Source organism: Vicugna pacos, chromosome 16 (genome assembly GCF_048564905.1).
Source record: "Vicugna pacos chromosome 16, VicPac4, whole genome shotgun sequence".
NCBI lineage: Eukaryota > Metazoa > Chordata > Mammalia > Artiodactyla > Camelidae > Vicugna > Vicugna pacos.
Window position 1 is genome coordinate 19,433,714 of NC_133002.1, and position 21,452 is coordinate 19,455,165.

Genomic DNA, 21,452 nt, shown 5'->3' on the forward strand with positions numbered 1-21,452 from the left:
GAAACCATAAACAAAACAAAAAGACAACTTACGGAATGGGAGAAAATACTTGCAAACAATGCAACCAAGGGATTAATTTCCAAAATATACAAATAGCTCATTCAGTTTAGTATCAAAAAAACCCACAAATAATCCAATCAAAAATTGGCAGAAGACCTAAACAGACATTTCTCCAAAGACATACAGATGGCCAATAAGCACATGAAAAGATGCTCAATATCACTAATTAATAGAGAAATGGAAATCAAAACTACAATGAGGTGTCACCTCAAACTGGTCACAGAGGCTATCATTAAAAGGTCTACAAATAATAAATGATGGAGAGAGTGTAGAGGAAAGGGAATCCTCTTACACTGTTGGTGGGAATGTAAATTAGTGCAGCCACTATGGAGAACAATATGGAAGTTCCTTTAAAAATTAAAAATAGAGTTACCTTCTGATCTAGCAATCCCACTCCTGGACATACATCCGGAAAAGATAAAAACTGTAATTTGTAAAGATACATGCACCCCAACGCTCATAGGAGCACTATTCACAATAGCCAAGACATGGAGGCAACTTAAATGTCCATTGACAGATGATTGGATAAAGAAGATGTGAGAGAGATATATATAGATATTATATATAAATATATATCTATATATATATGGAATTTTACTCAGCCTCAAAAAAGAGTGAAATACTATTTATGGCAACGTGGATGGATTTAGAGATTATCATATTAAGTGAAGTAAGTCAGACATAGAAAGACAAATATCATATGATACGACTTGTATGGGGAAATCTAAAAAAATGATACAAAGAAACTATTTACAACACAGAAATAGACTCACAGACATAGGAAAAATATTTATGGTTACCAAAGGGGAAGAGGAGGGAAGGGATAAATTAGGGATTTGGGATTAACAGATATATGCAGATACATATACTTATATATATATAATAAACAACAAGGACCTACTTATAGTACAGGGAACTATATTCAATATCTTGTAATAATCTATAATGGAAAAGAATCTGAAATATATACATATATATATACACACACACATATATAACTCAATTACTTTGCTGCACACCCGAAACTAATACAACATTGTAAATCAACTATACGTCAATAAAAAAGATTTTTTTTAAGTTCTGAATTTATGCTATCTAAGATGACATTGACTATAAGATATGACATAATTTTATGTAATGCTAAGAGAAAAAAGTGCTGCATATTACACTATGACATTTATTATAAGACCCATCTCAATTTTAGAGATGCTAGGGAGACAAAATATATACATGTACACATGCAGGTAATTCCCAATCTATATATCTGTTTTGTGTGTGTGTATAGTCATTTCTCAGTGTCCGAAGGAGGTCGTTCCAGTAGCCCTGTGGATACCAAAATCCACAGATGCTGAAGTCCCTTACAGAAAATGGCACAGTATTTGCATGTGACCTATGTACATCCTCCGTATACTTTAAATCATCACTAGATTATTTATAATACCTAATGCAATGCAAATGCTATGTAAATAGTTGCCTGTGTGGCAAATTCAAGTTTTGCTTTTTGGAACTTCCTGGATTTTCTTTTCTGAATATTTTCAATCAGAAATTAGTTGAACTCACAGAACTAGAACCCAAGGATTTGGAGGGCCGACTGTGTGTGTGTGTGTGTGTGTGTGTGTGTGTGTGTGTGTTTTCTAGCATCAGTAACATGAAATACACCAGGTTTGAAGAAAAAAAGTTTGACTCCCTCTTGCGCTCCTTACATCATTGCAGAGAAATAACGAAACAAACAGAAACATTTGAACACTTCAAAGTGTTGTTCAGAATCCAAAACAAAGGGCTAGGAAGGAGGGGTACTTTGGTGTGGAGCCCAGATGGTGGCAGTGGAATGGTAAACAGGCAGATCAGCCATTCTCAGAAACATGACAGAATGACTAAAGGATCATTCATTCATTCATTCGTATTAATTGAGCAACTAATATGTAGCAAGTACCACACTGGAGACTAAGGATATTATTGTGAATAAAATCAGATAGAGTGCTTGCACTTAAGAAATCACAGGTATCAATGTATGATTACAAACTGAGATCAGTGATTATAAAGGAAAGGAGCAGGCTCTAGGAGCACATATAGCTAAAAAAAAAAAAAACTCGCCTAGACTTGGGGGGATGCACAGGGAATATATCTCTTTGGAAGTGGACTTTGAATTGACACTTGGAAGTAATGGGAGGAGCTATTCTCAGTCAGAGGGAACAGCATGTAAGAGAAGAAAGAACTTGGTCCTTTCCAGGGATTAGATGAATGTTACTCTGGGAGGCAGAGATGTACAGCCAGAGAAACAGAGGACAGAAGTCACACTACACAGAGCACTTCAGGTAAGCAGGTATTAGTAAAACGGTTCAGGAGGGAAACGCAAAGAGCAGGCTAAGCTATTGTGAGGCCTGATAAAAACTGATGGTAGTTTAAGCGATGGAGACAGCAGTGGAGATCAGGAAGGCTGATGCTGTTAGGTCTTCTGAATTTGTGAAACTGGAAGGTGTCATTCACCAAGACTAGGAACACTAGAAGAAGGTCTATGTGGGAAGAGATGGACAGATGAAGGTGTAGTGTGACTGCCACGAGTCCTGCCTCAGACTTGTTGAGTCTGAAATGCCTTTAAGAGATCCAAGTGGAAATCAAGCAATTGGAGTCTCCCAGCCAAAAAAAGCTCTCAAATTGAACACTGAGGACTCCAGACAGACATGTGATTAGGTGGTGGGATGAAAAGGGTCTTGGAGTTCCCATATTTCCTTAACTCAGTACTAGTATACATTTGTTCTCAATCCATAGGCTATCTCTAGCACTTAGAGCCGGGAGAATATTCTTTCCTACCCGAACCAGAAAAAGATCAAGATGCCCCAAATTTGAACTTGAGTATGTTTTTCAAAGAAACATGACATTTTGATGACTGAACCAATATTTTATTTCATATTTTCCAGGAGGAAAAACATTTTTGTGTGTGTATGAGGGTGGGAGGGAGAAGGGGCAGCTAACCATGATTAATTAAAGAAGATTCCTTCTGAGTTCCAATAACCCCTGTCTATGAAGTTTGCAAATATAAATGGAATATAATATATTTACAAGCTTAAGATTGCCTATATTGTTAGTTCTGAAACAATATAATGTTAAAATAGAATTAGAGAAAGTGTGCATATGCATTAAAAAATATTAACAGTTGCTCAGTTCAGCAACTTAATAAGGATAACCTACGAGCCTGTGAGTTTCCTATTCTAGGAATATACCTACAATGCAGAAATTTTGTGCAGACTGTAAGTTTATTAACAAGCCTAACACAGTATTTAGAACACAGTAAATATTATTAAGAAAAATATTTTTAAATAGAATTGCATTAATTTGTATTTGCAGAGTAAATATGTATATCATTCTCCAGCTTGAGGAAGAATACAAAAATAAATGTAAGCATGTCAAACCTACTTACTCTTCTCTATTTTGGCAGTTTTCTTCTCTTGGACATGACCGATACTGTCAGAGAACATTAATAATTCTGTGCTGCCCTCTAGTGGTACATATAAAATAAAGTCTATTACATGGTTTTGCTTTTTAATATCCTTTCAAACAATGAAATTCTCAGAAAATTCAACAAAAGAAAGTATGTATTATGGGTATAATTTCTTAGTCTGTGATCACTGACAGCAGATGAGACACCCACTACCACTGTTATCAATGTATTACTTTAACTACAAATATTTTTCATGGGTATAAAAAAGCACAAATTGATGCTTGTCTGAAAGGTAAACTCTTATCACTTTTCAAGTACCATGATCTATTACATTACATCAAGTATAATCTAAGACATACTTTAGCTATACTGAATACACACACATAAATACACACACATGCACACATATCTCACCTTTAAAACCAAAGGTTTTAGTTTAGTTTCAAAGCAGTGCTAGATATCTCAGTTCTTACAAGAAAAATTTCATTTTTTTTTGTTTGAATTTGTTTACATTTAGCATTTAAGTATGCTCTTATTTGGTTAAGTTAAATTCAATAGCCAAAAGTCTGTATGATTATAATATCCTAAACTTACTGTATAATACTTACAAATTGGTAAGTCTATTTGGAAGATACCTTACTCCTCAACATTTCAAAACAATTTGAGTCTATTGTTTTGGAAGTTATTTGGTTAAACTGACTCTTCTTCTACCAGGGGGGAAAAAAATCCAAATGAATAACTAAACTGCTTGTTAAATGATGTTTGGGGTGGGGCTGGGGAGTAAGGGTAGCACTATGTATTCAACCAAAACAAAAACAACGAGAATAAGAAGAACAAAACTATGAACAAACTTTATAGGAGGATCGTTTCTCATGTTATAAAGCTTGATATTAACAGAATATTGTATTAAATTCTATATATCCTGTATCTCCAAAAAGGACTAGAGGCGATTTTCAACAACAGACATATAAAATCACATTAGTAAAACAGAAATACCAAATAAAATTCAAGAGAAATAAATGAGCATGAAAATATAGGAACCAATTTGTTAACTAAGTTGCTGGTATTGTGCTTCAAGTATGGATCTGAGCTTCCTAGCAACCAGAGCAAAAAGGAACTCATGATTTATAAATTTCTCACAGTGAAGGGGAGAGTAAGGCTTCCTAATTCCTAAGAAAGGTATTTTCCAATTGTAATTCTAAATCTAATTTCTGATTTGGGCAACTAGTGAGTGACATAACAAACGCGGTAAGAATTACTGCAAATTCAGAAACAAGTATTTTATTTGCTTGGTTTGTTTGTTTTGTTCTGTTTCACATTTGGGAGAGGCTAAATGAACGTAGTTTAAGTTTAAGTGATCTAACTTAACCCTAACTTTGAGCAGTGGATGGTTAACATGTCTTCAAATATAATTTCTCTCAACCAGGCTTAGGATAAAAGTTGAACAGCATATAATTCAAAATATATAACCTTTAGTTAGAGCTTGAAATCTTCTATTTCCATATTTATTTCATATTTACTTCCTATTCATTTGCTAGGTTAAAGTTCCTTGACAGTAAAGATCTTCCAGTCCCTTTGTATTTTTCACTGAGAAATGGTCACAGTGGACATTCAGTTAATACCAAAAATTTACTGATGAAGTAGGAAAACAAACTTCGTCACTAGTGGTTTTGTCTTTTTGGGTGAAAGGTTATTTTTATTTTCATTTTTACCTTATAACAGTCTCCTCCAGGAATGATTTCCTGGATATATACCAAGGGACCTTCATTCCGGTTAATTCCTCCTAGGATCTTCAGACCAAGGCCTGTTTCCTTGGTGACTGTAATCATCTGAAAGGCAGGGTCCCTAAGATAAAGTAAATTAGCATGCACAGGTTAGCCTAGAGATGGGAAACTACTTTTTCTTTACTTGTTAAATCAAACTCTTAGATCTTGACAACTCAGAATACTCAGCACACACTAGCAACTACATCTTTTAAAAAGTATGGAGCTACAAAAGCAATCAAATGAATTTTCCTACTTATATTTTTAATTTCTCTATAAAACAACCAAACAATAAAAGAAATTACTGCAATAATGCTTACTTCTTTGGAGTAGAAGAAAAATACTCTTAAAAATATTATTTAAATAAATTTAACGATTTATTAAAGGTGACAGAAGAGATTTGCGTTTAGCTGATTTTTTGACTACACTGAAGGATTCCAAAACTAAATACTTCAATGAATTAGGCAAGTGACTTTTAAAGACATGCTTGTGGCCATTTAAAGCAAAATAAATATGATCGTCATTTGAATCTCAAACAAACAAAAAAACTCAGTTTATTCCTTAATTTAGAAAGAGTATTTTCCTGGCACAAAACACTTGTTCCAGCTGTAGTTTCTGCCAGACATAAATGTGATACCATTAGGAAAGAAGGAACTGTTTAAAAGAATTCTGCAAAGGATATCCTCCCTACCCCAGTTGTGTTTCTGCACACTGGTCAGAGCAGAGACTTTTACTGGTCCAAGAAAACGTGAACAAAGTTTGAAATAAAGCTTAGGGTTATCTGCTTCCTTATGATGTATTGGGTATTGTGTCCTCATTTTTCTAAAAGAACCAAAATCCGGGAAGGTTAACTTGGTGACCAAGGGTACAGAACTAGAGACCAGCTATGCGAGGCGAGTCTGGCTTACTCCAGAGGCAAAGTGTGGTCTAAGATCTGCCTCAACCGTGTCTCACAGCCATTGTTGAAAACACGACTTCCAGCTGTCTTCAAACATGCTAAAAAATGGAAACCGTACTCAAAAAAGTCACTTCGTATCTTACATATGACTACAGCTTTTAGAAAAAGCTTTCTTAGCTTCTGCCACAGAAATTCATCTATATCTTTAAAAAAAAACTTGTATTCAAAAGTTAAATCATAAAAAAAACTTACAAAACTCTTCTGTTCTTGAATATTTTGCTCTTTACATAAGACATCCTTTAGAGTTGCATTATATTGAATTCAGCTCTAAGGTTGGATGGCCTATCTGGTTACTAGGGCAATAGCTAATTAGGGGAAAAGGCAGAAAATGTTCTACTGACAGATTGCAGCCCATTCTTGATGGAGATTAAGCTGCACAGACATAAAGAAGTGAAGCCTTAGAGATGGCAGAGATGAAGGAGAGAGGAGACTGAGGTCCCCATTATACCATAAGGTACCCCCAATAACCTCTTAAACCCTGTAAATGTGAGTTGCCTTCAATGGGGACACACATGACTTGCAGCATACATTATGGTTTCAGTAAAGGATCCCGCATTTTTTAATCCCGAGTATCTATTATTAACACAATAGCATATTTACTTGCTAGGACCTCACTTTAAAATTCCCTTATTGTTAAGAATTTATACCACTTTCTTTCTTTTTTTTTTGCTATTAAAAATAGTTCTGCTGCTCAACTGTAATCATAGTAAGAGAATTACAAGTTAAAATCAGGCAGAGATACTGCTCTTCACCTATCTGATAGACATTACTTTAAAACTTTGACAATAAATGGCAAGACTATAGGAAAGAGGTACTTTTGTACATTGTTGGGAATGCAAAATGGCATAACCCCTAAAGAGGGAATTTGGTAATCTCTAACTTTACCCTCTGATCCAACAATTCCATTTCTAGGAATCTATCTCAGAGGTACTCTGGCAAAAAATACAAAATGACTTGTATACTAGGTTATTCATTTGGCATAATTTATAATTACCAAAAACTGCAGACAATTCAAATGCTCATCAATAAGGCACTGGCTGAATAAATTATGGTACCTTAAGAACAGAACACTCTACAGTTACAACAAGGCAGAAGGAAGATCTTTATAAACTGATATGAAACGATCACTAAGATATAATTTTAATATGCTACCTTTTTGTTAAGAATGCACTGGCAAGCGGAGCCTGGGAGCTGGATCCTGGGTGTTTTGGGACATCCTGCCTCAGTCAGATGCTTATTTCTCATGGGCTTGATTTTGCCCTGAGTGATTGGATAAAAACACAAAGTAATGCTGCTCAGCCTCAATGCATGGAGCCCTGTGCATGGAGCTCTACACTTACCACACGGCTGGCCCTGGCTTGTGCCCCTGGGAGGCTGGAGCTTTCCAGTGCTCCCAGGAGAAGGAGTCAGAGAAAGATACCTTGAGTATAACAGAACTGACACCCTTCTCCAGGGAAGATCTTTAAAACTGAGCCAATGGGCTGTTTACTATGTAAGCAAGAGTAGAAGACTGTCTAATGTATAGTGGAATTTTATACAGCATAAATAATAGCTTTGAAAAAAAAGTAATTATATTTATACATATATACACACACATATATATAAATACCAACACACATACATATAACATACATGTATATTTATATGTATATGTATTTGCTTATGCAAAAAGCAGCACTGAAAAAGAACCAGGGATAAAGATGGTTACACTCAGGAGGAATGAGGGCACAGAGTGAAGGCCAAGAATGAAAACAAGACTTCTCTGAACACACCTTGATATACGTGTTACTTTTTGCAAAACAGCCACCAGCTCTTCCCATCTCTGTCCACATACCCGTTGGAATGTGACTTCACTACTTCTTCCCTTAAAATGTAAAGTCTCTACCTCAAGAACTTGAATTTGGACTTGGTTATGTGAATTGCTTCAGGCAATGATGCATCAACAAATGTGAGGGAGACAGAGACTCGTAAAACAGTTTGTGCTTGTAGCTGGGAAGCACTCAGCCACCAAGTGAAAAAGCCTGAGCTGGCTGCCTGAAGGAAGAGAGACCAGGTCCACAGAGACCTCAGCCATCCAGCCTTCCCAGATGAGGGAACATGGAACAAGGCCACACCATCCGGTGTGGACCAGAAAAAATGCCCACAGAATCATGAGAAAGAATAGATCAAATTTTTAAAAGGAATCTCTATAGATAATTCTAGAAGAGAATGCAAAATTTTACCTATACAATGATTTATAGTGAAAGGTAACTACTGATAAACTTTCTCGTTACCACTCTCTTAGACCACAGGTAGTTTTAGCCGTATAAAACTTTCCATGAAATGCTAACAGTCTACATATGATAGTTCAAAACATATTAAATTTAATTTCACAATTACTTTTCAAGCAGACCGGATGATACTACAGCAGATGTATATTTATTCATGCTTTTCACCACCACTGTCGTCTTGGATCTCACAGCTGTGTAAATGAAGCTCTTGATGAAGGATCTATAAATTCTTCTCTTCCTAGGATTGGAGGAGAAAATAAATTGTCATGTCTTAGGACAGTCAAATTTGATTTCAATTTTGCATAAAAATATTACATATGCTTGGCATGTAAACAATGTGTGCCTGTTTGTAGATGACGGATATATTTTATATATTTTGGGCTATGGAATTTAGGCATTGCTGATAATATCTGAGAAATGTAAAGACAGTTCTGTCCGTAGATAGCTAGACAGAACTATAGGACTGTATCTCTATGATGGATATCTATAGCTATAAAAAAAAATCTGCATTTTCTAGCAGAAGTGAGGCATACAATTAAGCTCTAGGTCACTATTACAGCTTCTACCATTAGTAAGCTTAAAAACCACACAGTAATAAAAGACTAAGGAAAACATCTCTTGTGAGCACAAGGCTAGGAAGTTTATAGTCAGAATGTCTGCAAAATAATCATACAATACACTCTCAAAGAAAACAAATTCCTATTGTCTCACCAATTATCTTGAGGGACTTCCTGCAGATTCTAAATTACTCTGGCCATATTATTCCACAAGCTTCTTAAATTCTTTCCTATAAAAAGAAAAAAAAATATTATTTTAATATCTCATACAGCTTCACCGTGAAAATTACAGAGACTAGTGCAGTTTCATTTAATTAAAAAAAATACTATATTTGAACAGAGATTTATCACCTCTGCATAAGAAACATGAACGAAGCACAGAATTTGGAGTTGAAAAAGAGATTAGGGTCATTTGGCACAACGACCGTCTTCCTAAAGAAATGAGTAGCCAGACCCAGAGAGATTGTGTATTAACCCCACACAAATGAGAGATGGTCAGCGGTGCTTTCCCAGCTGAAACCCAGGCTTCAGAGCCCACAGCACGCACCCGGACATCAGACAGACCCACATTCCAACTTGAGCTTCTAGGCTTCCCTAAGCCTCAGTTTCTTCATAGGTTCAGTTGGTAGTAGTAACAGTTTTTCAAATGGAAACACACGTCAAAACTTACCAAACTGTCTCACTATAAATATGTGCTGTTTGTTATAAATCAATTATACCCTAGTAAAGTTAATTTTTTTTTTTTAAAAATCCAAATTTCAGTTAAACATGGCAGCTTGACTTTGGCATGTATCTACTTTTCTTCCAAAGAGCCCACTAATCTAAAAGGGTTACAAACAGTATAAACTCAGAATGTTGAAAAAAAAGTGGAAGAAGAGCCCTAAGATGAAAATTTTCAACAAATTTCTGGAAGACAAAAAGTAGATGGTAGGATGATAACTGATAAAAGAGGGCTGAAGAAGCTGAGAGCTTCGTGAACATTTTTAAGCTTGAGCGCACATACAGAAATTGGTAACATCTGTATGGCGTAGCAGGGTAAACAGAGGTGGCATGCTCCACCTCTAAGAAGCCGAGGAGAAGTCACTAACTCAGCACACTGTAACCGATTCACCAAAATTCCGGCCTCCAAAACAGCTGGAGTGGTGGAGGAATCGATCTTGCAGAATCCCAGAGGGGTTGAGGATTCAGAAACTCAAAGTTCTAGGGAGAGCAAAATTGAGGCAGACAACTAAAATCAAGGGGATTCACCCATCTCTTCTCCAACCACTGTATGTGAAAGAAACTATCGACTCTTTTGTAAATAAACTGAATGGACCCTGAAAAAAAAGCCAACTACCTTCTGGGTGCCTAATACAGGATTGTTTCACCGGCCTGGGTGTTAAAACCCAGCTTCGACTTTCACAGCTCCTGTGGTAACAAGCAATGGAAGCAGTGGGGGCACACGGATCAGCGGGAGCAGGGAGGCAAAGCTGCTAACAACACCACTGCCGGCAGGAAAAGTCCAACGGCCAGGAAGCAGGAAGGTGATCAGTGCCCTGTGGAGAACAAAGAGGTGACTGAGGGAAGAGCTTAAAATCCCAGGGCTTTGACAGAATAATGACTCAGAGTCAACAGTGGCTGCAGTGGTCCATGAGACTAATTAAGCCATGAAAGAGAGTTCAATCCTAAAAGTTTTCATAAATTCATTATAGACTGCTTGAATAACACATGCATGCAGCAGATTACCAAACCTCAAGGAGGAAGTTTGGATGTAACAATAATAATAGCAAGTGCCATTTATTGGCACCACATCTCACACACTGTGCTAATTAGAAATACATGGTGCTGGTAAATGATAGTTACTATTATTGTGAAAAAATGAAATCAAAAGAAAAATCAAACATACTTATTTTATTTAACATCATGGAAAATGCATTGGACATAAGTTAAAAAAACAAAAGCTGAGTTCAAAATGGCAATACTGCTATAGGCTGGCCACAAAGCCTTAGAAAAGATACCTAACCTCTTGGCATCTCTTCGTATTAAGGTAGGAATAGTAACACTTAGCTCAAAGGGCTGCAGTGAGGACTGAGGGACATGTAAGAAATTGAGCAGTCTTCACAGTGTTACCAAAGTGAGTAAGATCCCCATTTAGTTGTGATTTAACTGGGCATAGGGTCCCCAGGTCATGGAACATATCAAAATCTGTTAAATTCCACAGTAGACTCCATATACATGTCATACTTAATAAGGCATTCAAATTTTTTTGTTCTAAAATATTAAAATGAAACTTAAGTTTTAAAATTATTCCTTTCACCCAACTAACATGCCTGACAGTGTCCTAAGTGCTAGGATAAAAAGCAAAGAGTCTATCCTCAGAAACAGTCAAACAGGCCTCAGGGAGTGCTCTGCCAGTGGTAAGCCCAGGGCGCTGGGGGCGTGGGGAAAGGCCGCCTAACCCAGAGGAGTCCTCACCAATACAGTCAGGCACCCCAGGAGAGAATTTTATGCTCGGAAAAGCCCTCAAAGGCAGGTATTATTAACCCATTTTACGTAAAAGAAAATCAGTTAATGGAGAAGCTATGTGATTTATCCATGGCCACCACGCTAAATAGTTATAAAGTGGAATTTGAATCCAGTTCTGCCTGGTTTCAAATGCAAGCGTTTTCCAGTACAGCATGCTGGGAAATTAATTTATGTGGAAAAATGTCATTCTCCAAAAAAGTAGAATGAGAGAGTGTTAACAGGAGTGATATGCTGTCTCTCTCCTATGAAAATACTATTGATTGAACTTTTTTACAATAGCAGAAATAGGCCTAATCCTATCCATCCAAATAGCAGGGTTTGTTTTTTTTTCCTCCAAATGAACAAACTAGCCATTGTCATATCCTTAAAAATCAAAAAATGCCTTTTCCTTCCCTGTCCTTTGCTTGATTCCTACTCCTTCCTTTGTACAAGCAAGCAGGGCCCTTAACCAATAGGGGTTCATCCACCCCACCCCCGAAACCTCAAAGTGTTAATGAATGATTCAGAAAGAAAACATCCTATTCTTTTCCTAAAAACATGCCCATTCAGAAAAAATACTTTTTCTAGTTTGGTGACTCATAAGGGGGAAAAGGTTAGGTCAGCAAAAACAGAGAGAGTGGAACACTGGGGGAAAAAAGTCTTGTTTTACGAGATGAATCCATTCCAAAAAACTTTAGAACTTTATTTTGATACATAACTCTCTGATGATCACATTAGAAGTTTTCATGCCATATAATTAAAAGTCTCATCAGACAAAAACCTGCCTATCATGCATATGATGTTTGAATAACAGACTTAATAATTTATATTCTCAGAGACATAACATTACTCTCTAAAATTTGTTCTTTTTACTAGACCAAAAATAGAGAAAATAAAAGGTAAAGGGATAAAAACACCTGACAAATGTTGGTAAATGCTAACTGGATGAAATTACCATAATGCCCTATGAAATATTATTATCTTTTAATTTTAAAAAATAGCTAATACATTCCAATGGGGATATATATAATCACAATATATATCCATCTTACCTACCCTCCACACCATTTCTACACACTTAGATACTCACTCTTTTTGTTTCTTGTGATTCCTTTTAGTACTTTTACATACAAATAAACAAATATGAAGAAATATTCTGATTCCTTGACTTTTAACATGGAAAGTAGCTACAATTAGGCACAAAGCATCCAGCTGTTCAGGCTGTGGTCTAGACAACCCCTAAGGGTTTGGGTCATACAGACTCTGATGTGAACAGGTCACTCTGATGTGTGTGGTAACCCTGCATTCTACATGCACTACTGTGCAACCTGTGTTTTTTTTAAATTAACTTGGAATTCCTTTCGTATTTTTACATAGCATACTAATTCTTTATATTTTTCACAGCTGTATGATATTCCATTTTATGAGTGGACCATATTTATTGACTCCTTTATTGATAGATATTTAAGTTGCTTCCTTTTTTTTGCTATAATGAAATCTTTATATGCATAGGTCACAATACACATGTACAAATATATCTGTAAGATAAATTTACAAAAATCAGAGTTTGTGTACACTTGCTATTTTCACAGAAAATGCCAAACTGCCCTCAGTTGGGGTTGTATTATTTACCATCCCATCAATAATAGTGTTTGTTACTCCAACATAATATACTACATCACTTAGATTTTTGACAGTTTTATTGATGAAAATGATATCAGTGTAGTCTAAGTGAGGCTGAGCATTTTTTTTAATGCTTTCAGAACATTTTATGTGAACTGTGTTTTCAAATCTTTTAACGATTTTTCAATTGTTGACTTTTTTCTGTCTAGGTTCTAGTTATTAAGTCCTAGGGAGATTATTCCTCTGTTTGCACTAAAAATTGCAAATATATATTCCTCCTTTTGTTTTTAGCTACAGAGTTTTTGGTTATGCAAAAGTTTGTGGCTAAATTTATCTTTTGTTTTATGATTTTTGATATAAGTCAAATGAAAGTTCTTCCCCACTCCAAAGTTACAAAGAACTTTCATATTTTCTTGTAGCAATTTTACAGTTTTATTCTAAAATCTTTGATCCATTTTGAATCCACTTAGTTTATGGTACGAGGTACAGATCTCTTTTATTTATTCTCCCCAAGATCACTTGGTTCTCTCAATCACATTTATTAAATAAACCTCCTTTTCCCCATGATTTGAAATGTAAACTTTATCATACACCAAATCTCGTGGGTATTTGGGTCTACCACTGTAGTTTTTTTTTTTTTTCTTTTTTGGGGAGTGTGGGAGGTAATTAGGTTTGTTTATTTTAAAGGAGGTACTGGGGATTGAACACAGGACCTTGTGCATACTAGGCATGCACTCTACCACTGAGCTATATACCTTCCCACCGCCACCACTATACTTTTTATTCTGACCCATTTGTTAGTCTATGTATTCATGTATCAACACTATTCTTTTCTTTTATTTAATTGAAGTACAGTCATTGGCAACGTGTCAATTTCTGGTGTACCGCACAATGTCTCAGTCATGCATATACATATGTATATTCATTGTCATATTCTTTTTCATTAAAGGTTATTACAAGATATTGAACATTGTCCCTTGTGCTATACAGAAGAAACTTTTTTAAAATCTATTTTTATATATAGCAACACTATTCTATTTTAATGATGGAGGCTTCATAATATGTTTTTATATCTGGTAAGACTAATCCCCCCCCCCATTGCTCTTATTCAGCCAAGTTTCCTTGGCTATTTTTGGTTATTTTTATACATTAATATCTAAATCTCCTTATCTTGTTTTAAAAAAAATGCTAATTGTTGGAGAATCATGTTAAATTTACAAATTGATTGAGCAAGTACTAGTATCTATCTTTTTGATGTTAAGTTTTCCTGTCAAGGGAGTAGGTATAGTTTTCCATTTGTTCAAGTTTTCCATACAGGTTTTACACATTTCTAATTTATTTAATTCCTAGGCATTTTAACACATTTTTTTTGCTATTAATTTAATGCCTTTTAAAACTCCTATTATTTTGTAAAGAATAAAAACTGTTTTTGGAAAGCCCAGTAGTATCTTCTAGAAAACAATTTCTTTCACCCCAAATTCTACCATATCACTTAATTTCTTTATTTTTTAATGTTACTAATAAACTAGGTGAAGGATAAATAGGCACAATTCATATGTTAGATTTGGGCTGAAAATTCTGTAACAATATGTTGGTTTATATCCAAGTGCATCTTATTTAACACTTTGGTATACGTGCAGGGCTTATAGACAGTTAATTAGAAGACTTATTGAGCTATTATTACAAAGAACAAAGATTAAAATAATACTTCTGGAATAGACTCATAAAAGCTGTATAAGCAAAGCCTACTTCCCATCCTCCCTTGACAAGATGTTTTTATTTTTACTTCAAAGTTCTTTTTTTTTTTTTTTTGATTGGGAGGTAATTAGGCTTATTTATTTATTTATTTATTGGAGATACTGCGGATTGAACCCAGGACCTTGTGCCTGCCAAGCATGCACTCTACAGTTGAGCTATACCCTCCCACCCTACTTCAAAGCTGTTAACAAGCTATGTTGCCAAATAACACTAATGTCTTCTATTTGTTCCTCTAAAGTGAAAAGATTACCAGAAGGAAAGGGACAAAGGACAAGGTGTAGTAACAGTGGAAGTGATATTTTCTGGCTAATACTGGTCTCTCCCCTCTGCCCTCCTCCTCTCCTATCTTCCTCCTCCTCCTCCATCATCATCATCATCACCATTTTAAAAAGCTCATGAGAACGGTACTTTGTCAGAAGCCAATGACATCACATACATCTAACTGTCTTTGAGGACTCATCAGATATTTTCAGTCAAGTGATTGGGGATCTTTAGTTCACTATTGAGTATGAGAGCTTATGTTATTAGAGAGGGGAAAAAAAAGGGAAAAAAAAGGCACTCAAGGAGGCTTTTTCTTAGGAGAGAGAGCTCACTGTTAGCCCCTCTAAGGGCATGAAGTAGAGATCTAACTGTTTTTTCAGGTTCACACACTACATAAAGTAACCAGGATCCAGACAGAGCAATTAGGACATGTAGGGCTTTCCTTCATTTTACGTTCAAACAGGAGGATTTGGCTGAGGTCAGAAAGTATCTAAGGAAGTTAGGTAGGTATGGCTTTTAGTACCTGTAAAATATCCTTCCCCCGAAAGTAAAAATTTGGCACACTTAATAAACAATTATGAACAGTAAGAAAAGTGGATTAGGAAAAGTGAGAGAGCAAAAACATCCTACTGAGGTCACTTGGGGAGACAGGGCATCAGGAAAGGTGGGAAATCCAAATGCAGTTGGTCTATAGAAGCAGGACACCAAGTCCCTTCACAATGCTATGGGTGGCAAGCGGTGATCCAACAATAGTTCACGGACATCATCACAGATTAGTTAATGATGACGAAACTTCAGAAACCAACTAAACATGTAAAAAGTGGTAACTGGTGAGATACCTAACAGTATACTCACGTATAATGATACTACACGGTCATCAAAAATGATCATGCAGATCTGTTCCTTCAAGTTAGCTGATTTGGAAAGAAGTTCCCAATATATTACTAGGTAAAAAACAGTAGCTGGGTCAGAGAGGAATTAAATACAATAGAGATTAACAAGACCATAGAAAAAATCAATCAAACCAAAAGCTGGTTTTTTGGAAAAAGTAAATAAAATCGACAAACCTCTGGCCAAACTCACAAAGAAGAAAAAAGAGAGAGCACAAATTAGCAAAATAAGAAAGGAAAATGGAGAAATTACAACAAACAAAATAGAAATACAGAATATCATACGAGAATATTATGAAAAACTATATGGAACCAAACTGGATAACCTAGAGGAGATGGACAAGTTTCTGGAAACATACTGTCCACCAAAACTGAATCAAGAAGAAACTGAACACTTGAACAATCCGATCACTAGAAAGGAAATAGAAATAGCAATTAAAAACCTCCCTACAAATAAAAGTCCAGGACCGGACGGCTTCACCGGGGAATTCTACCAAACATACAAAGAAGAACTCATACCAGTCCTTCTCAAACTCTTCCAGATGATTGAAAAGGAGGGAATACTCCCAAACTCATTCTATGAAGCCACCATCACCCTGATACCAAAACCAGGCAAAGACACTACAAAAAAAGAGAATTATAGGCCAATATCACTGATGAACATAGACGCCAAAATCCTCACCAAAATTTTAGCAAATAGAATCCAACAACACATAAAAAAGATTATACATCATGACCAAGTGGGGTTCATCCCAGGGACACAAAGCTGGTTCAACATACGCAAATCAATCAATGTAATACATCACATCAACAAGAGAAAGGACAAAAACCACATGATCATCTCAAGTGATGCAGAAAAAGCATTTGATAAAATTCAACACCCATTTATGATAAAAACTCTCGCCAAAGTGGGTATAGAGGGAACATATCTCAGCATAATAAAAGCTATATATGACAAACCTACAGCCAGCATAGTTCTCAACGGTGAAAAACTCAAAAGCTTCCCACTAAAATCTGGGACAAGACAAGGATGCCCACTATCACCACTCCTATTCAACATAGTCCTGGAAGTCCTAGCCACAGCAATCAGGCAAGAGAAAGAAATAAAAGGGATCCAAATTGGAAAAGAAGCGGTAAAAGTGTCATTATATGCTGATGACATGTTACTATATATAGAAAACCCTAAAAGGTCCACACAAAAGCTACTAGAGCTGATTGAAGAATTCAGCAAGGTAGCAGGTTACAAAATTAATGTTCAAAAATCAGTTGCCTTTCTTTACACTAACGATAAATCAACAGAAAAAGAAAGTAAAGAAACAATCCCCTTTAAAATAGCACCCAAAGTAATAAAATATCTGGGAATAAATCTAACCAAGGAGGTGAAAGAATTATACACAGAAAACTATAAACCATTGATGAAGGAAATTAAATTATACACAGAAAACTATAAACCATTGATGAAGGAAATTCAAGAAGACTTTAAAAAATGGAAAGATATTCCATGCTCTTGGATTGGAAGAATCAATATTGTTAAAATGGTCACACTGCCCAAGGCAATCTACAGATTTCATGCAATCCCTATCCAATTACCCAGGACATATTTCACAGAACTAGAACAAATCATAATAAAATTTATATGGAACCATCAAAGACCTAGAATTGCTAAAGCATTACTGAAGAGAAAGAAAGAGGCTGGAGGAATAACTCTCCCAGACTTCAGACAATACTATAGAGCTACAGTCATCAAGACAGCATGGTATTGGTACCAAAACAGACATATGGACCAATGGAACAGAATAGAGAGCCCAGAAATGAACCCACAAACCTTTGGTCAACTAATCTTCGACAAAGGAGGCAAGAATATACAATGGAATAAAGACAGTCTCTTCAGCAAATGGTGTTGGGAAAATTGGACAGCAGCATGTAAAACAATGAAGCTAGAACACACCCTTACACCATATACAAATATCAACTCAAAATGGATTAAAGACTTAAACATAAGACAAGATACAATAAACCTCCTAGAGGAAAACATAGGCAAAACATTATCTGACATACATTTCAAAAATTTTCTCCTAGAAGAAATAAAAGCAAGAATAAACAAATGGGACCTAATGAAACTTACAAGCTTCTGCACAGCAAAGGAAACCAGAAATAAAACAAGAAGAAAACCTACGGAATGGGAGAAAATTTTTGCAAGTGAAACCGACAAAGGCTCGATCTCCAAAATATATAAGCAGCTCATACGACTCAATAAGAAAAAAATAAACAACCCAATCCAAAAATGGGCAGAAGACCTAAACAAGCAACTCTCCAAGGAAGACATATGAATGATCAAAAAGCACATGAAAAAATGCTCAATATCACTAATTATCAGAGAAATGCAAATCAAAACTACAATGAGGTATCACCTCACACCAGTCAGAATGGCCGTCATTCAAAAATCCAAAAATGACAAATGCTGGAGAGGCTGTGGAGAAAGGGGAACTCTCCTACACTGCTGGTGGGAATGTAGTTTGGTGCAGCCACTATGGAAAACAGTGTGGAGATTCCTCAAAAGACTAGGAATAGACTTACCATATGACCCAGGAATCCCACTCCTGGGCTTGTACCCAGAAGGAAATCTACTTCAGGATGACACCTGCACCCCAATGTTCATAGCAGCACTATTTACAATAGCCAAAACATGGAAACAGCCTAAATGTCCATCAATAGGTGACTGGATAAAGAAGAGGTGGTATATTTATACAATGGAATACTACTCAGCCATAAAAACCGACAACATAACGCCATTTGCAGCAACATGGATGCTCCTAGAGAATGTCATTCTAAGTGAAGTAAGCCAGAAAGAGAAAGAAAAATACCATATGAGATCGCTCATATGTGGAATCTAAAGACTCATGGACAGAGAATACAGACTTGTGGTTACCAGGGGGGTAGAGGGTAGGAAGGGATAGACTGGGATTTCAAAATTGTAGAATAGATAAACAAGATTACACTGTATAGCACAGGGAAATATACACTAAATGTTATGATAAATCACAGAGAAAAAAATGTGACAATGAGTGTGTATATGTCCATGAATGACTGAAAAATTGTGCTGAACACTGGAATTTGACACAACATTGTAAAATGATTATAAATCAATAATAAATGTTAAAAAAAACAGTAGCTGGGTTAAAACAAAATATATAGAATAATTTCATCTTTTGAAATCACATTTATGGAAAATATACACTAAAATGTAAGCATTAAGACAGAATTAGTTATCTTTTATTTAATGTTATTTTAAATTTTCTTCTTTATTCTTATTTTTTGAATGATTCACAATGAGGATATATACTTTGATATATTATTTTGATAATAAAAGAAAAATATTTAAAACATTAAAACATATTTAAAAGTTATTAGGTTTGAGTATCCCTTCTCAGCAGCTAGCATTTAAGATTGGTTCCTTCTAGTTATCTCTCCTTTAAAGTCGTTTTTCCTTTATGTTATTCTATCTCCATTTGCTAAGGTATCAAGATGAAAGAGAAAACACAGACCTGGTGTTTGCCACAGAAAACTGTCTATCCCCTTTAATAATGTCATCTGACTACTTCTTTGTAAGCAATTTGATGAGCAAAAAATAAATAATATTTAAAAAGAAATGACTCTTCAAAGAAACTCATACCAACAATATTTAATGTTAATTTCTTCTGAAATTAACCAAGCAGTCTGTTTAAAAAGAAACTTTGGAATTCTCTTTGCCACTGGTTTTATGTTTAGGAGTGCAATGCACTGGGAAAAGAGTGATCTAAACGTTACAACAACCAAGTTTAAGTTCCATTTCTGCTGTCCAGAAGCCATGTGACTTTGAGCAGCCACTTAAGTATTCTGCTCCTCAGTTTCTTCCTATATAGAATGACAAGATCCTTCACAAAATGACCTTTAAAAGTTCTTTTTTGGCCCTATGCATCAAAATTTCTATTCCAGGCTTCCTAAATTACAAGCTTCCCCAATGTTTTTGAGGGGAGGAGTTCCTTTATAAAATGTGCATGAACACATTTCAGTCTGGTCCATAAATGAGATGGGGTAGTCTGCAGTGGGGTCATTTGGGAGGAATTAGAGGAAGGGGAAAAAAGTGCTTATGTAGTGAAATTTTATATTAAGGCCATTTTGAGACAGGGAAGGGGGAAGGACACAGCCATTCAGAGAATGACACACGAATTAATACCAAAATGGTGGAAGATTCAACTCCCAGTAGGCCTTGAGGATCAAGATGGCAGGAGATCTGACTTCCAGCAGACCTTGAGCTTCATTATACACTTATTATATTAACATGATAAATAACATGCTCACTGGTGCCATGACAGTTTCAAGGCTAACCATAAAAGGTCAGAGTGGGCTGTGGCCCAATTCCTGGGAATCCCAGCCCCTTTCCCCAGGGTAGCTGGAATGATCCTCCCACTTACAGGCATGTGAAGATACCAAGCCCATAAAAACTGGCAACAGGGTGCCTTGCTGCCTCTTGCTCCCATGTCTTTGGAGACAGCTCGCACTCTGTCTATGGAGTGTGTATCTACTTTTACTTTAACCTGAGCACTTAACTCCCACACCTTGTGGCCTTTCTCTCACCTTCTGAAACAGCCTACACCCTGTGTAGTATGTATCTAAGTAAATCTAACTTCACTCAACTGTGGCTTGCTCTTGAATTCTTTCCTGTGCGAAGCCAAGGACCCACACTTGGCAAGGCACATCCCAGGGACTCAACAGAGACCTGGGACGTGGCCCACCTCTCGCCCCACATTTGTTTTTTTCCTATGTCAGTTTCAAGGGAGGAGGGCATGATGGTGCTGGCTACTCAATAAATTATCTGTCTGGATTCTGTGACTGACAAATTAGAAATCCTGCTACTTATAAATTCACTGGAACTAATATTAAAAATGTAAATATTGCTTGTTGTAAACTTAGACCTACAGCTTCAGTAATATAATTGAAGACACACACACACAAATAGTAGCTTTTAGAAACTGTGACAACTTGTACACCTTATGACAGCAGAAATTCTTTGAGATGGCATTATTTATATTATCCTAGGGTTGTTTAAGAACATTGGCAAAAATCAGGAATGACTTCTTCCCTGGGCTAGACTTTAATTGTTCTTTTTCACAATGACATGTAAGTTTCAAGAAATCAAGATGTAAAAGATCAGTTAGAGGGTTATTTTACTATCTCCTTTATCATGTACCCAAAGGCAATATTCCCCTGGGTGGTGCATTGTTTTCTTTCAAGAATTCAAGTTCAGGAATGCTACTCGTTTGTCTTGGAGGTGGAAGAATAGCATCGACTCGTAACCCAGAGCCCAGCTCCGTAGGAAATAAGAGTAAACTGCTTCAGAGAAGGAGTC

At 36.1% G+C, this 21,452-nt stretch overlaps 1 protein-coding gene across 14 annotated transcripts in view; it reads right to left on the bottom strand.

Annotated features, from left to right (window-relative positions):
• Window positions 1-21,452, bottom strand: part of STXBP4 (syntaxin binding protein 4) — a 187,230-nt gene that overhangs the window by 161,781 nt on the left and 3,997 nt on the right. For 11 of the 14 annotated variants that reach the window (XM_072938618.1, XM_072938613.1, XM_072938617.1 and 8 more), the window contains exons 2-5: window positions 10,384-10,582; window positions 9,202-9,277; window positions 8,600-8,728; window positions 5,212-5,344 (exon numbers count right to left, since the gene is read on the bottom strand). In XM_072938618.1, the coding sequence (XP_072794719.1) occupies window positions 5,212-5,344; window positions 8,600-8,646 (180 nt within the window). In that variant the 5' untranslated portion in view covers window positions 8,647-8,728; window positions 9,202-9,277; window positions 10,384-10,582. Of the gene's footprint in view, window positions 1-5,211; window positions 5,345-7,372; window positions 7,481-8,599; window positions 8,729-9,201; window positions 9,278-10,383; window positions 10,583-21,452 lie in introns of those variants that run through there. The other 3 variants (XM_072938620.1, XM_072938611.1, XM_072938614.1) reach the window with 3 other exon arrangements.